At 47.0% G+C, this 16,810-nt stretch overlaps 1 protein-coding gene across 3 annotated transcripts in view; it reads right to left on the reverse strand.

Moving 5' to 3' along the window:
- BTBD1 (BTB domain containing 1) overlaps positions 1-15,516 on the reverse strand; it is a 28,303-nt gene extending 12,787 nt beyond the window's left edge. For 2 of the 3 annotated variants that reach the window (XM_054713210.1, XM_054713212.1), the window contains exons 1-4: positions 15,030-15,516; positions 4,859-5,015; positions 2,402-2,507; positions 1,175-1,372 (exon numbers count right to left, since the gene is read on the reverse strand). In XM_054713210.1, the coding sequence (XP_054569185.1) occupies positions 1,175-1,372; positions 2,402-2,507; positions 4,859-5,015; positions 15,030-15,439 (871 nt within the window). In that variant the 5' untranslated portion in view covers positions 15,440-15,516. The remainder of the gene's footprint in view (positions 1-1,174; positions 1,373-2,401; positions 2,508-4,858; positions 5,016-15,029) is intronic. The other variant, XM_054713211.1, reaches the window with a different exon arrangement.
- Positions 15,517-16,810: the final 1,294 nt, after the last annotated feature.

The following is a 16,810-nucleotide window of genomic DNA, read 5'->3' on the forward strand; positions in this document are numbered from 1 at the left end:
ACAGAGAGCCCGGCCGGCATGCTCAGTGGTTGAGCATCAACCTGTGAACCAGGAGGTCACAGTTCGATTCCCGGTCAGGGCACATGCCCAGGTTGCGGGCTCAATCCCCAGTGTGGGGCGTGCAGGAGGCAGCCAATCAATGATTCTCTCTCATCACTGAAGTTTCTCTCTCTCTCCCTCTCTCTTCCTCTCTGAAATAAAAAGATTTTTTTTTTTTTTAAAGAGTTATACAGAAATTTCAGGTGTATTATAAGCATTATAACCTTGGGCAAGGTACTTAACCACTCTCCAGTTCTCTAACCCATAAAATACATACTTTTTTATATATTGTACATATATGTAAAATTTAAGATATAACCTATAATATTATCTTAAAGGGCTATTAGAATTACATCCTATACAATAAAAGCCTAATATGCAAATCAACCAGCCAGTGGAACAACCAGTCGCTATGATGCGCACTGACCACCAGGGGGCAGATGCTCAATGCAGGAGCTGCCCACAGGCCCTGATTGGCGGCGAGGAGCGGGGCCAGAGAGTGGGCAGCGTCAGGCCAGCCAAGGCGGGTGCCAGCAGGGGCCCCTGATTGCCCCACAGAGGGAAGCAACTGACAGTGGGGGGCAGGGCCGGCAAGCAGGCGGTGCCAGGCCAGCCAAGGCGGGTACCAGCGGGGCCCTCCTGGTCAACCACCCCACCCCCACCCCGTCGCCCCGCAGATCGCCCCTGATTGCCAGCCAGGCCTAGAGTCCCTATCTGTGCATGAATTTCATGCACTGGGCCTCTAGTAAAATTATAAACACAGGCACACATACATATATCAAGTAACTAGAAGAGTGACCAGTCCTCAGTAATTAAAAGCTTATTTTCCTCTCTCACACAGGAAGACTGGCAACTAACCATTAAAACAGTTTCTAATAGACTTTGGTCGCCCTGGCCGGTTTGGTTCAGTAGATAGAGCGTCGGCCTGCAGACTTAAGGGTCCCAGGTTTAACTCTGGTCAAGGGCACGTGCCAGGGTTGTGGGCTCGATCCCCAGTGAGGGGTATGCAGGAGGCAGCCAATCAATGATTCTCTCTCATCATTGATGTTTCTCTCTCTCTCTCCCTCTACCTTCCTCTCTAAAATCAATAAAAATATCTTTTAAAAAATAGGACTTTGGTCAAGTTATGCCTTACCCGCTGCAAACTCCTCAATGGTCATCAGTGGGAACCGGATCAAGGACAGTGCTTTTCCTAGAACTTTCTGTTTGTTTTCAAAACTCACAGGCAACTGTTGTCTTTGACATTCTGCCTCTGACCATCGTACAATAGCTCCAAAAAGCCGACTTTCTCTAATACTAAGTGTGTCTCTTTCCAGAACTGCGCAGAGTGTGTCTACAGATAAAAAAATAAATAAAAATAAATGAGGAATATCTTGCTCTTTAACAAAACAATACAGACCAACTTGCTTATATTAAGTTTTCAAACCTCAATAAAAATAGGTGATACTTAAAACTATAGATTCTATACTTTATTTTTTTTAATTATATTCTGCACAGACCTACGCATTCATTGCAGAACCAAGTATTTGTTTAACGTAACCTTTCCCTTCCTCTACACATCTTCATGTGGCACTTTCTGCCTCTCATGCCCTCCCCTCTTCCTCATACAAACAGTCATTATCGGGACCTCCTCTGTCAAGATTTTCCTAACTCGACTCCAGTTTGAGGTAACCTCTTCATGTTCTCAATTTGCATTGTAATTATTTTCTATATATCTAGTTCAGAAGAGGCAAAAAAATCATTTTGTTCTTTGCCATCTCTTCTATTAATGTCTTAAATCTTAACTTTCACATATTTGTTCCCTTGATTCTCTAACTAGATGATTATTTTCTTAAGAAAAAGTGCTTCTAGCCGAAACCGGTTTGGCTCAGTGGATAGAGCGTCAGCCTGCGGACTCAAGGGTCCCATGTTCGATTCCGGTCAAGGGCATGTACCTTGGTTGCGGGCACATCCCCAGTGGGGGGTGTGCAAGAGGCAGCTGATCGATGTTTCTCTCTCATCGATGTTTCTAACTCTCTATCCCTCTCTCTTCCTCTCTGTAAAAAATCAATAAAATATATTTTTAAAAAAAGTGCTTGTAACGTCTTTGTATTTCTTTCTTTTTTTTTTACAGGACCCTAGTATAATGCCATGCATATGTGAACAGTCAATGAATATTTATTTGCTTTGACATCTTTTAAAAGGCAATGAAGTAGTTAAGACTTTTAGGAATATCTAACCAAAATAAAGAAAGTAAAATTCTTAAAGGGGTAGACATAGATCATTTGGAAAAAACCACTAATCAAAAAATAGCTTGTCCACCAAGTCTGACTGGTAAGGCACTAAGTACTTACAGGTAAAATTTAATTCCGTGTGAACTTACCTATATCAATATCAGTAAACCCTTCTGCACTTATCGCATCCATCGTGCTTTTGTCTATTGTATCTAGACAAAGACTAGCAAGCTGAGGTTCATCAAACAGTCGAGCCTAAACATATAAAACCACAATTATTTTGTTTCCATAATTTCTTTTTTTTTTTTAAATATATTTTATTGATTTTTTACAGAGAGGAAGGGAGAGGGATAGAGAGCTAGAAACATCGATGAGAGAGAAACATCGACCAGCTGCCTCCTGCACACCCACTACCGGGGATGTGCCCGCAACCAATGTACATGCCCTTGACCGGAATCGAACCTGGGACCCTTTCAGTCCGCAGACCGACGCTCTATCCACTGAGCCAAACCGGTTTCGGCTGTTTCCATAATTTCTTTATCTTCAGGCTATGTATATTCAAAGTTAATACTATAAACAGTTGTAATTGCTGATTATGTAAAAACACCTACTTAGCCCTAACCAGTTTGGCTCAGTGGATAGAGCGTCAACCTGCGGACTGAAGGGTCCCAGGTTCGATTCCGGTCAAGGGCATGTGCCTTGGTTGCGGGCACATCCCCAGTAGGAGGTGTTCGGGAGGCAGCTGATTGATGTTTCTCTCCCATCAGTGTTTCTGACTCTCTGTCCCTCTCCCTTCCACTCTGTAAAAAATCAATAAAAATACATTTAAATAAATAAATAAATAAATAAATAAATGGTGAACTCAACTGTATTTTTAGTGTTCATGCAAAAATTCATCTTTCACTCTAGGAAAAACAAGTTTTTGTAAAAATTACTTTAGTAACTAGAGTAGCAATCCTTCAGTCACTCAGATTATACGGGCAATATCAAGTTTCCTATGGAATCCATTACTGCTACTTAAGAGTCTGGCATGATCTCTGGTAAACATCACTGTGATCGTATCACTTCATCATAAGTGTTTTCCCTGTGCAAACCATGCAGGCATGGTATACTGGCCCTTTGTGTTGGAGTGAAGCTGGGTCTTTTCCAGTAAATGAACCGGCTCAGTTCAAATGACTCACTTGGCAGGAACAAGCAGCTCACATGACAGTTTGCTGGGTAATTCACATGACCCCACCAGTGAAAAATGTGGGTAACATTGGGCTCTCAGACCAAGAAGGTACTGAAAAGCTCCTTTTCTGTCCTGCGGCGATCTTTGTCAGCCCTTGCTGCTCAAGGGTGGTCCAGAAACACTAGCAGAATCCGGATGCCGTTAGCAATGCAGGCTCTCAGGCCCCACCTCTGAGAGTCTGCTGAAAATAAATGCAATGTACTTTCTATTGCACTTACTGAACTAGCAAGGCTGTTTTAATGCTCAAAGTTTAATTGATTGGTTTCTGAACTTTATGACTGAACTTTTAAAATAAAGAAGTTAAGTGATCGTCTCTACACATAATAAAAGCCCTCGGACCCAACAAAAATTTAGAAGCTGTCCAAAAAACTTCACGCTACCACTCTCTCAACCACAGCTGGAGCCACGCCGGGCCCTAATCCCACCTTCAGTCCTGAAGAGCTACATAACTTTGAGTCACAGCACCCTATACTCATAAGGCTTCAGTTTCTTTACCTATATGTTACTGTAGTAACGCTGAATTGCTTTTCTATTGTAAAAATCATATAAATCTGCTATATTTCCCTGAATGGTAATATAAGAACAATTACATTCTCAAACCTCTCCCATCTCAAACCATTCAGTTCTCGACCAAGTTGTTCACAGACAAAAATGTCTCGGTTGTCGACCAAAGCTTCAGTTTTTGACCTGACAACCCTTTCATGCTGATACCTCAGCAGGACAAAAAGCGTCTAGCAGGCAACAAGCAAAGGAGAATGCTTTCGTTGCTGGCGATTAGCACAATCTTAAAACATAAATGGGCCATCCAGAGTGATAATGTTGCTAAGGATGTGAAAGTGCTCACAGAACAACAATCACAGGCACTTAAACAGCTAGAAAAACTGCTGCTGATTGGATAAATGAAAAGCAGTTAGCGCATTTCCCAGGCAGTGATCGATGAAAAATTCCTTTAAGGCTAGTAGGGGGTGGTTGGATAAATTTAAAAAGTGTTTATTTATAAACTAGAGGCCCAATGCATGAAATTCGTGCAAGGGGCTCAACCCTCGCAGCCCTGGCTTTGTCGGGAAGGTCATCTGGACGGTCATTCTGCTGTTCGGTCTAATTAGCATATTAGCTCTTTATCATATAGGATTAAACAGTACATTAGACATGTACTATATATAAGAAAGGTTGAAACAGGGAATCATTTGGGAGCCTGGAATGGATTAATTCAATTTACATTATTTCTAATGGGAAAAAATGATTCGGTTTTCAAACAAATCGCTTCTCTAATAGCCTTCTGAAGTGAATTCAGTTTGAGAAACGAGGTTCCACTGTAGAGTTCCACTCCATTTTTCAAGCTCCAACGGTACATCCCTTAGCCACGTGGACTTACCTGAGTGAGTAACATAAAGGCATTATCTGCTCTAAGGTGTTTGGTGAGAAAGTCCACACAGTGTGCTTCCAAGGCCGGGACTGCGTATTTCTTCGCCGTGTAAAGAGTGGTCATAACTGTTTCAGGGCCAATTTGAACTTCATCTGAATACAGAAATCTGGAAAGCAATGGGAAAGTGCAGAGATGGTCAGGAAGGTTTTAGATAAGCAATCCATCAACGTTAAACCTCTGAGGAATAGAGTTAAACCTCTGAGGAATAGATTTAAAAGACAATAAGCGCCGAAACCGGTGTGGCTCAGTGGATAGAGCGTCGGCCTGGGGACTCAAGGGTCCCGGGTTCGATTCCGGTCCAGGGCATGTACCTTGGTTGCGGGCACATCCCCAGGTGGGGGGGTGCAGGAGGCAGCTGATCGATGTTTCTAACTCTCTATCCCTCTCCCTCTCTGTAAAAAATCAATAAAATATTTTTTAAAAAATAAATAAAAGACAGTGAGCAAACTGAAAACCCGAAACGTGCATCAGACTTTACAGGGCTACATGGCCCTTGCACACACATTGTCTCCTTTTATTCTTACCCAATCCTGGAGGCGGGGCATCTCCCCAAATCCTGAGACAGACCCCTATCTCTAAGCCAAATTTTCAGTTAACACCTCATAGCAGCTTTGGGTGACAGTGGTTCACTTATTCTCCTTCATCCAAGTGTGTTCACTTAAGCAAATCTACAAGAGAGGTGAAGTTCACATCTCTAAATGTCAAAGCATTCATTTGTTTCCAGATTGTGGTGTTTTCTTGTTCTGGGCATCTTTTAACCTTTCCTTCTTATCCCGGAGTTAGCATCATGACCAAGACTAGAGGAATAAAACAATTTAATAATATCTTAAATGACTCCATGTTGCTAGGTGCTGAGGGATATTTAGATCCAATTTTCACTCAAAATACAATCAGACCAATACTGCCTTCCTCCCAGTTTGCTGCCTGTAAAAGCTAGGTCACTAAATAAATCAACTCTAGCCCTAGTCGATTTGGCTCAGTGGATAGAATGGCAGACTGAAGGATCCTGGGTTCAATTCTGGTCAAGGGCACGCACCTTGGTTGCAGGCTGGATCCCCGGCCCTGGTCAGGGTGCATGCAGAAGGCAACCAATGGATGTGTCTCTCTCATATTGATGTTTCTCTCTCTCTCCCTTCTAGTCTCTCTTTTTAAAAAAAATCAATGGAAAAATATCCTCGGGTGAGGATTAACAAAAAGAAAATAAATAAAGTAAAAATCAGCTCTATAGAACTGAGGATAAACGTAAGATTCTCAGGGAAGGCCTGGTGGTTCTTACTGGGGCTATCTGAGCTTTTGCATTTTAACTTCCGGCCCCCTCTGTGGCTCCTCAGAGAGCCCTGTGCTGACTGACCAGTTCTCAGCTACACTCAGAATAGCTGAGGGTGCTGGGGGAGAATGGCATTCAGAACAAGTATTTCCCTGGAGTGATACTAAAGACGTACAACACTTACTAGACTTGTACTCCCCAGACCCAAGTCATAAAACAAGTGTTTAAGAAACCCATCCTTTCAGAGCAGTCTATTACCATGAAGAAGTAAGGGAAGTTAAGTTCTATTTCATGTCCCTGTCCCCTCTACCTTTCAATTTCCTCTACTTTTATTCCTGTGGCCGTAATCACCACCCAAGATGAAACCCTCGCCTGGTCCATCCCCTAACTTCTCTCCCTAACCAAATGCTGGCGTTTCTCTAATAACGCCACTATCCTTATAGCCGAGAGTGGAGGCTGCTCATTCTCATGCTCCTCTATATCTCAAGTTCAAAAGTGAAAGTTGCTGTTTTTCAGGATTACACTATTTCCAAAGCCTCCTTGTAGAGACTTAAGTCAGCCATCCATATCACCATCCTAACACTCACCTAACGTCACTGCCACTCTGGGATGAGGACAGGAATTACAAACCAAGCGAGGCCCTAACTGGTTTGGCTCAGTGGATAGAGCGTCGGCCTGCGGACTGAGAGGTCCCAGGTTCGATTCAAGTCAAGGGCATGTACCTTGGTTGCGGGCACATCCCCAGTAGGGGGGGTGCAAGAGGCAGCTGATGGATGTTTCTCTCTCATTGATGTTTCTAGCTCTCTATCCCTCTCCCTTCCTCTCTGTAAAAAAATCAATAAAATATTTTAAAAAAAACAAAAACAAGCAAGGCACAGCCACTCATAGTCAGGGGCAAGGAAATGGATAAAAAGAGAGGAAATTAGCCCTAGTCCGTTTGCTCAGTGGATAGAGCGTCAGCCTGCGGACTGAAGGGTCCCAGGTTTGATTCCAGTCAAGGGCACATGTCCAGGTTGTGGGCTCGATCCCCAGTGGGGGGCGTGCAGGAGGCAGCCCAATCAATGATTCTCTCTCATTACTGATGTTTCTATCTCTCCCTCTACCTTCCTCTCTGAAATCAATAAAAAATATGTTAAAAAAAAAAAAAAGATAACATTCTATCCTAAGCCCCTTGTCTATGGGCTCCTATTGGGGGGGATGAAGTAGTGGGGGGGGAGTGGCAGGGTTCCATCCAGCTTGTCACCACCTGCCCACCCCCGACATGCAGACCTCCCTTCTCTGAGCTCCACTGCTCATGACACAGATGTGCCGGGACAATATAAGGAACTGGCCAACTGCAAGTGGGCTTCCTCTTTCCAGAACTTTTTTAAAAACAAGTCACTCACACACACAAAAAGCCAATCACTGCGTGGCCTTCCCTGTAATGCCAGAACACATCAATTGAGAGAACCATCATGATCGGTCCAAAAAGGATAAGAAGCAGGTGCACCAGACTGGAACCAAACGACAGCTTGGATCCAACCCCACCTGAGTCAACCCCCAACTGACCCACTGAGCAAAAATATGAGCGTTTCTTTAAGCCCCTGAGTTTTGGGGCACTTTACAGTTAATGGCGACAAAAGCTGACTAACAGAGGGTACAATAAGAAGTGTGCCTGTCTTAGAGACTGTTCTGAAATTTACGTGAGTTCACATAAAGGAAGAGGAAGTGGCATACAGCAAGCACTCATTAAACAGCAGGTATTTTTATTCCTGGCATGTTCATCTGCGTGAGTACTAGACGTCTGTGAATGTCCGGATGGAAATCGGGTTCTGGACCTGAGTAGAAGCCTGACAACATGGGGGGGAGAGGGGGGCGTGAGGAGGGGGTGATGCCCTGGGAGAAAGGAAGAAGGGAGTGGAGACCAGATACTGAAGAATAGTTACCCCAGTCTCCTTCCAGCCACCACTCCCTTTTTCTGTTCCTCTTTGCAACAAAACTCCTTGAGAGGAGTATTTATCTAGATGTGAACTGTTTCTCACCTCCTCTATTCTCCCCAATCCACTCCACTCAGTTTGCTGCGATCACTCTTGGCAGGGTTACCGACAGCCTCCATTTCGTCAAAATCAGTAATCCAATGTCTTCAGTTTTGCCCAGTTCTCAGCAGCATTTAACATAGTTGCCAATTCCTTCTCTACTGGAAACTTTCTTTTTCTTTTGTTTTGTTAATCCTCACCTGAGGATGTTTTTCCATTGATTTTTTAGAGAGAGTGGGAGGGGGGAAGAAAGAGAGAAACATCGACTGGTTGCCTCACGCACATGCCCCGACCAGGGTGGGGATCAAACCTGCAACCCAGGTATGTGCCCTTGACTGGGAATCGAACCCGGGACCCTTCAGTCCACAGGCTGCCTATCTAGGCACTGAGCCAAACCGGCTAGGGCAGTGGTCGGCAAACTCATTAGCCAACAGAGCCAAATATCAACAGCACAACGATTGAAATTTCTTTTGAGAGCCAAATTTTTTAAACGTAAACTTCTTCTAACGCCACTTCTTCAAAATAGACGCGCCCAGGCCGTGGTATTTTGTGGAAGAGCCACACTCAAGGGGCCAAAGAGCCGCGTGTGGCTCTCGAGCCGCAGTTTGCCGACCACGGGGCTAGGGCTATTGGAAGCTTTCTTGAACTCAGGATACCACACTCCTTGCCTCCCCAGTCTCATTCTATGCTCCTGTCCCTCGGCTGCATCCCGCAGGCTGGAGACCCCAGGCTCACCCTGCGCCTCTGTCCTCTTAAGGGTCTACATCCCCTGCCTAGGGAGTCTCATTTGTTCTCAGGTTTCACTCTTAACTTTCGAATTTATGTTCAGGAAGAAGCTCTACCTTAAATTAAACTCCAAGTTCATATTTCTGTCTACTCTTACATCCCTCCTTGGATGCCTTAGAAAGTTTACTGATTCTACCTTCCAAATCTATGCAGGCCCTGACTGGTTTGGCTCAGTGGATAAAGCGTCAGCCTTTGGACTGAAGGGTCCCGGGTGCAATTCCGATCAAGGGTACATGCCTGGATTGTGGGCTTGATCCCCAGTGTGGGGCGTGCAGGAGGCAGCCGATCCATGATTCTCTCTCATCATTGATGTTTCCATCTCTCTCTCCCCTTCCTCTCTGAAATCAATAAAAATATAAATATTTTAAAAATCTATGCAGAATTTGACCACTTCTCATCAGATCCACCCATCTCTACCACCGTGGTAGGGCCCACCATCATCTCTTGCCTGGACTACTGCAGAAGCCTCTTAATTCAACTTCCTGCTGCCCATCTGACACCTCTCCGGTCTAATTTAATTTCCAAGCAACTGCCAGAGTGAGTTTCTAAAAATGAAAATCAGATCAGAGCACTCCCTCTCTCAAGGCTTCTCACCACACACCAGATGAAACTCAAGGTCCACGCACAGGCTGGGCGCCCAGGCCCTGCAGGTCCCGGCCAGCCTGTCTCTCTCACCTCATCTCCCACCCCTTTCCCTGTTGTTCATTCTGCTCAAATCACACTGCTTCACTCTGGAAGCTCCCCCAACAGGAGACACTGAGGGCTTTCCCTTGCTTGGCAAGCTCCTTCCCTCGTGGCTGGGTCACTTTTTCTTCCAAACACTTAGTAGTACCTGGCATGTATCTTTGTTTCTCCCTAACAGAGCATAAGCTCCATGAGGGCAGGACTTTTGCTTGTGCACTGCTGTATCCCACATCTAACAGTGACGGGCACAGGGCAGGCACACAGTATGTCTCAAATGAACAACTGGAAAACATCACTGAAGCAGGTCAGGCAGATCAAACTGAGCAGTTTCTTTCTTTTTAAAAAAATATATATATATTTTATTGATTTTTTACAGAGATGAAGGGAGAGGGATAGAGAGTTAGAAACACAGATGAGAAACATCGATCAGCTGCCTCCTGCACACCCCTCACTGGGGATGTGCCCGCAACCAAGTTACATGCCCCTGACCAGAATCGAACCCGGGACCCTTCAGTCCGCACGCCGATGCTCTATCCACTGAGCCAAACCGGTTTTGGCTGAGCAGTTTCTTCAAGTGCTTCAAACTCAAGTTCTAAAGCCTTCAATGTTAACTAATTCAAGCTGTAAACATAATAAAAAAGTGTGCCCAAGCTAACCTGCTTTTCCACCTGAACAAGAATGAACTCTTGAGACATCTCTCTGTCACAGTCACAGGTAAGTGCGGCATCTGTGTTTCACAGCCAGCCAATACCTACATTTTTAAAAAGTGGCCCACAGATCACTTTCAGAATAGAACAATGACTAGAGCCTGGAGAAGCCAAGTACCATGGCTATACTAAAAATTGGAACATTTTAAGGACTCTAAAATAAATTCACTTATATTCTATGGATGGGAAAGAATTGACTAATTAAAAGCTTCAATGAAAATATGAAATAAACTTTCCCCTCTACATTCTTTTTAAAAACATTTTTATTGATTTCAGAGAGGAAGGGAGAGGAGGAGAGAGAGAGAGAAACATCAATGATGAGAGAGAATCATTGATCGGCTGCCTCCTGCATGCTCCATACTGGGGATTGAGCCCTCAACCCTGACCGGGAATCGAACCGTGACCTCCTGGTTCATAGGTCAACGCTCAACCACTGAACTGTGCCTGCCGGGCTCCCCTCTACATTCTTACCTTAGCAATCTCAGTATTTTTTAAAGGGAAAAGCCACCCCACAATATTTTTAGAGCAGTATTTAAGAAGAGTATTAAAAATGCTCTCAAGGTCCTGCCTCCAAACATTATTTTTAATTGTTGACAGTATTACAGATATCCCCCACCCCCCCTTACTAGCCCCCCTCCACCCAGCTCCCGCCCCACCCCAGGGCTTCACACTGTTGTCTGTATCTATGTGCTAGGCATATAAGCATATATGTTCTTTGGTTCATCTCTTCCTGTCCCCACCACCCCCATTCCTCTAAGATCTGTCAGCCTGTCCCATGCATCCATGTCTCTAGACCAGTGGTCGGCAAACTGCGGCTCGAGAGCCACGTGCGGCTCTTTGGCCCCTTGAGTGTGGCTCTTCCACAAAATACCATGGCCGGGGCAAGTCTATTTTGAAGAAGTGGCATTAGAAGAAGTTTAAGTGGAAAAAATGTGGCTCTCCAAAGAAATTTCAATCGTTGTACTGTTGATATTTGGCTCTGTGGACTAATGAGTTTGCCGACCACTGCTCTAGACCTATTTTGTTCGTCAGTTTATTTTGATTAGATTCTACACCAAACATATTCCAAGAAGGGAGGAAGGTATCTACAAATTTAACAAGCACCCCAGGAGATTACAATGCAGGTGAATCAATACATCTCTTAAAAATACTCTAGTCCAGCCCTAGCCAGTTTGGCTCAGTGGCCTTCGGACTGAAGCGTCCAAGGTTCGATTCCAGTCAAGGACCTCAGTTGCAGGCTCCTCCCCTGCCTGGGCCCTGGTCGGGCTCTTGCAGGAGGCAACTAACTGATATGTTTCTCTCACATCGATGTTTCTCTCTGTCTTTCCCTCTCTCTTCCGTTCTCTCTAAAAATCAATGGAAAAATATCCTCAGGTGAGAATTTAAAAAAATACTCTAGTCCAGAAAATCGAAACACGCTATAACTGATCCTCCTCGTCAACTTCAAACTTAAATGACCTATATCCTAGCTTTTGAGTTTTTCCCCTTTATAGATGTAATTGAACTAAATTACAGAAACAAAGAAAAGAAGAAAAAGAAGGGAATATCACTTCTGACCACTCCAACACAACTTTGGTTAGCATTTTGGTATGTTTCTTTCTATCCCTATCTCTAAGCACGTTTGCTCCTTCCGTTTAAATCATAGTGTGCACAATTTCAAATGCTATTTATTATACATACTTTCCACGTTAATGTTATTACCTAGTCTTCATAAGTATCATATGATAGCTGCACTAGTTCTATTAAATTAACCTATTATTATCTAACCATTCCCTCCAGTTGAATACTTCCTCAGTACTCTAAATAATCCTGCTGTAAAAATTTCTGTACAGAACATTTTTTCAGCACTTGAATACTTCCTAAGTGTGGGGAAAAAATCTATAGTGCCAAACTTTTACCACCAGCTTTGTTTGAGAGGGATCCTCCAATGTTGTATTTTTAAAATTTGGGGGTTTATTGGGAGGTTGGGTGAAAAAAGTGATGGGATTAAAAAGTACAGCCGGTTTGGCTCAGTGGATAGAAGGTTGGCTTGCGGAACAAAGGGCCCCGGGTTCAATTCTGGTCAAGGGCGTGTACCTCGGTTGCAGGTTCCTCCCCAGCCGGCAAGGGGACCTGAACTGGTCAGGGCCCATGCAGGAGGCAACCAATCAATGTGTTTCTCTCACATAGATATTTCTCTCTGTCTTTCCCTCTCTCTTCTACTCTCTCTAAAAATCGATGGAAAAATATCCTTAGTTGAGGATTAAAAATAAGTTAAAGATAAAGAAGTACAGATTGGTAGTTACAAAATAATCACAGGGATGTAAAGCACAGCACAAGGAATCTACACTAATAAAAGAGAAACATGCAAATTGACCATCACTCCGCTACACCCACGAGCCAATCAGAGCAAGTATGCAAATTAACCCGACTAAGATGGCCACATAGAAACCCATCCACAGAGCTGAAGCGAGCAGGAGGCTTGGGTTGCCCTCGGCGATGGAGGAAGCCAAGCTTCCCTCCCACCCTGGCCTCCGCTCAAGGCTACAAAGTTTCAATTATAGAAGATAAATAAATCCCAGATACCTGCTTCCAGCAGGCCCTGGCCTACGCTTGGGTCGTCGGGGGACATGGCTGGCCTGCAAACCACCACAGGCCCCTCGCCCAGGCCGCCCCACACCCCAAGGGAACCCCCACCCTTATCTGGGACACCCTTCAGGTCAAACCAGCCAGCCCCCACACGTGCACCAGGCCTCTATCCTATCTAATAAAACAGTAACATGCAAATTGACCATCAATCCAACACAAGATGGCTGGCCCCATGTGGTCAAAGATGGCTACCCCCATGTGGACACAAGATGGCCGCCACAAGACGGCCAGCAGGGGAGGGCAGTTGGGAGGGACCAGGCCTGCAAGGGAGGGCAGTTGTAGGCGATCAGGCCAGGAGGCGAGGGGACCAGGCCTGCAGGGGAGGGCAGTTGGGGGTGACCAGGCCTGCAGGGGAGGGCAGTTGGGGGTGACTAGGCCGGCAGGGGAGGGCAGTTAGGGGCCACCGGGCCTGCAGGGGAGGGCAGTTAGGGGCAACTAGGCTTGCAAGGGAGGGACGTTAGGGGTGACCGGGCCAGCAGGGGAGGGCAGTTAAGCGTCAATCAGGCTGGCAGGGGAGTGGTTGGGGGGGATCAGGCTGGCAGGCAGAAGTGGTTAGGGGCAATCAGGCAGGCAGGCAAGTGGTTGGGAGCCAGTAGTCCTGAATTGTGAGAGGGATGTCCCAGATTGGAGAGCGTGCAGGCTGGGCTGAGGGACACACACATCCTTCCGTGCACGAATTTCGTGCACCGGGCCTCTAGTAAATTATATAATTGTCTAACCACTACGACGTACACCCGAAAGTAAGATAATATTGAATGTCAACTGTAATTGAAAAATAAAATGTTTGGAAAAATTAACATTTGGGGGCTTAAGAGGCAAAGTACCTCACTTCTAATTTGCACTTCTTTAATTACTAATGCAGTTAAACGTTCTTTGCTAATTAGTTGTATTTTTTTTCTTCCCCTAAGTCATCTATCCTGCCCTTTAACCATTGACATCGATCTTCCTGACTGAGTTGTGCGCCTTCGGGACTACCCATCTGTCTTGGAACTAGAAATATAATTGAACTTAGTTACAAAAAACGAAGAAAAGAAGAAAACAGAAGGGAATATCACTTCTTACCACTCCATCACAACTTTGCCCGGGTATCCCGAAAGACTCGGCTATTTCATCACAACACATTGGGACTCCGGCAGCCAAAGCCAGCTGGGTTATCAAGAAACTCACACGGTCCCAGACGTGAGCTCACTCTGCCACCTCGGGCCAGTGACCTGCCTGTTCTGGACCTCAGCCCCCTTTGCAAACTGTGCAAAAGCAATCCCTATACCTCCCTGCTTGACAAGAAAAGACAATACTGCCACACTAGTAGCTCTCATAAAATTAACCAGAAGTCACTCCAACTAACCTCAAACAAGCAAAGAGGAAAAAAACAAACAAACAAAAAAACACAAAAAACGATTCCTTTTCAAGCCAATGTGACCTCGTCTGCAGCAAAGGCAGGTGTACGCCTCGGACTTCCTTGCGCGTTCGCTCTGCGCGGGGGTCCTGACCACGAGCACTTAGCGCTTAAGGAGGAAGGGGTCAGAGTTTTTGTTGGAAAAGAAAAAAAAATGGCCCTAACCGGTTTGGCTCAGTGGATATAGAGCGTCAGCCTGCGGACTCAAGGGTCCCTGGTTCGATTCCGGTCAAGGGCATGTACCTTGGTTGCAGGCACATCCCCAGTGGGGAGTGTGCAGGAGGCAGCTGATCGATGTTTCTCTCCATCGATGTTTCTAGCTCTCTCTCCCTCTCCCTTCCTCTCTGTAAAAAGTCAATAAAATGTTTAAAAAATAAAAGAAAAAAATGGCCATGTAGTCGGGGATCCAACAAGCCTTTCCACCAGTCCCCTCCCTACAACCCAAACACGGAACTAGGCACACGGGGCCGTCGGGACCACCCGCGGCTGGAACGCGAGACGAGGGCGCCTTTCAACGGCGGGGGGTCCCGCCGGAGGCCTTGATCCCCGCCAACGGGCCCGGACCGCGCCTTCCCGCGTCGCCGAGCCGGGCGGGGGGCCCCCGGCCAAGGTCACCTCCGGGCCTCGGGCCGCTCACCTCAGCAGCGCCAGGAAGGCGGCGGGCTCCACGTCGGGCAGCTCGATCTCGGCGGACGTGGTGGCCATGCCGCCGTTGAACATGGCGTCGAAGACGGCGCTGCCGGCCGCCAGCACGAAGCGGTGCGCGGGGATGCGCTGGGGGCCCCCGGCGGCGGCGGCGGCGCCGGCGCGGCCCTTGCCCAGCACGAAGCGCACGTCGCTCAGCAGCTCCGAGTTGAAGAGGAAGGCGAAGCGCTCCTTCAGCGACGCCTTGGTCGCCTGCCAGTTGTACAGCGGCTCCCGCTGCAAGGGGAGCAGCGGGCCCAGCGCCGACAACGGCGGCGGCGGCGGCGGCGGCCCCGCGGCGCCCGCCTCCGCCTCGGACCCCAGGCCCTGCTCGCCCGGATCCGCCGGCCCGAGCGAAGCCATCGTCCCGCGGCGCCGCTGCTCCGGCTACGGAGAGGGCGCCCGCCGCCTCCGACACCGCGGAGCCGCCCACCGGCCCCGCCCCCGACTTCCGGGAAGGCGCTTCCGGGACGGCGCTTCCGGGATGGCGCTTCCGGGACGCGCGCGCCCGGCCTTCTGAGCCGCCGACGTCTGGGCGCGCGCCGCTCGGCCTCTGCCCGCCCTTGGGCCCAAGTCGCTGGCCCGGGGCGCCCGCGTGGACCTGGGACGGGTCCCTGGGCGGTTCCGCAGGGACTTTCCCGCCTGGAAGGGGAAGGGTCGGAGGGCGAGGCCGAGGCAGACCCCTCTGCCCCCTCTGCCCCCTCGGCCCCGGCCCGCTGACCTCCCCTAACCCAGCGCCTTCCCTTCGCCTCGTTCTTGCTCTCTTCTGTTCTGATGTTGAGTGTCCGTGGGGACTTATGGACTCTTTTTTTCCCCTTTTTGTTTAATGTGTTATAATCCATTTACCAAAAGCTTACCATATTTTATTTTCATTTATTTTATTTTTTAAGTATATTTTATTGATTTTTTACAGAGAGGAAGGGAGAGCCAGAAACATCAATGAGAGAGAAACATCCATCAGCTGCCTCCTGCACGCCCCCCACTGGGGATGTGCCTGCAACCAAGGTACATGCCCTTGACTGGAATTGAACCCTGGGACCCTTCAGTCCGCAGGCCGACGCTCTATCCACTGAGCCACACCAGTATTGACGGCTTACCATATTTTAAATCTCAAAGGAACCCCAAATGTATCAGAACCAAAATAGTGCAGCCCTGCCTGCAGCGTGACTCAGTGGTTGAGCGAGCGTCTACCCAGGAACCAGGAGGTCATGGGTTCGAGTCCCGGTCAGGGCACATACCTGGGTTGCAGGCTCCATCCCCAGTGTGGGGTGTGCAGGAGGCAGCCGATCAATAATTCTCTCTCATCATTGATGTTTCTATCTCCATCTCCCCGTCTCCCTTCCTATCTGACATCAATAAAATTATATATTAAAAAATTGATAAGCCTGTAACTAGATAGACTAAGGGGCGGGGAGAAGACTCAAAATACTAGCATCAGAAAGGAAAGTGTAGACTTGACCACCTACGTACCAGAAATAAAAGGGTTAGGTTATAAGAGAGTACTATGAACAACTGTATGCCAAAAAAATTGGATAACCTAGATCCGTGGTCGGCAAACTACGGCTCGCGAGCCACATGCGGCTCTTTGGCCCCTTGAGTGTGGCTCTTCCACAAAAATACCACAGCCTGGGTGAGTCTATTTTGAAGAAGTGGCGTTAGAAGAAGTTTAAGTTTAAACAATTTGGCTCTCAAAAGAAATTTCAATCGTTGTCCTGTAGATATTTGGCTCTGTTG

Source organism: Eptesicus fuscus, chromosome 25 (assembly GCF_027574615.1).
Source record: "Eptesicus fuscus isolate TK198812 chromosome 25, DD_ASM_mEF_20220401, whole genome shotgun sequence".
Taxonomy (NCBI): domain Eukaryota; kingdom Metazoa; phylum Chordata; class Mammalia; order Chiroptera; family Vespertilionidae; genus Eptesicus; species Eptesicus fuscus.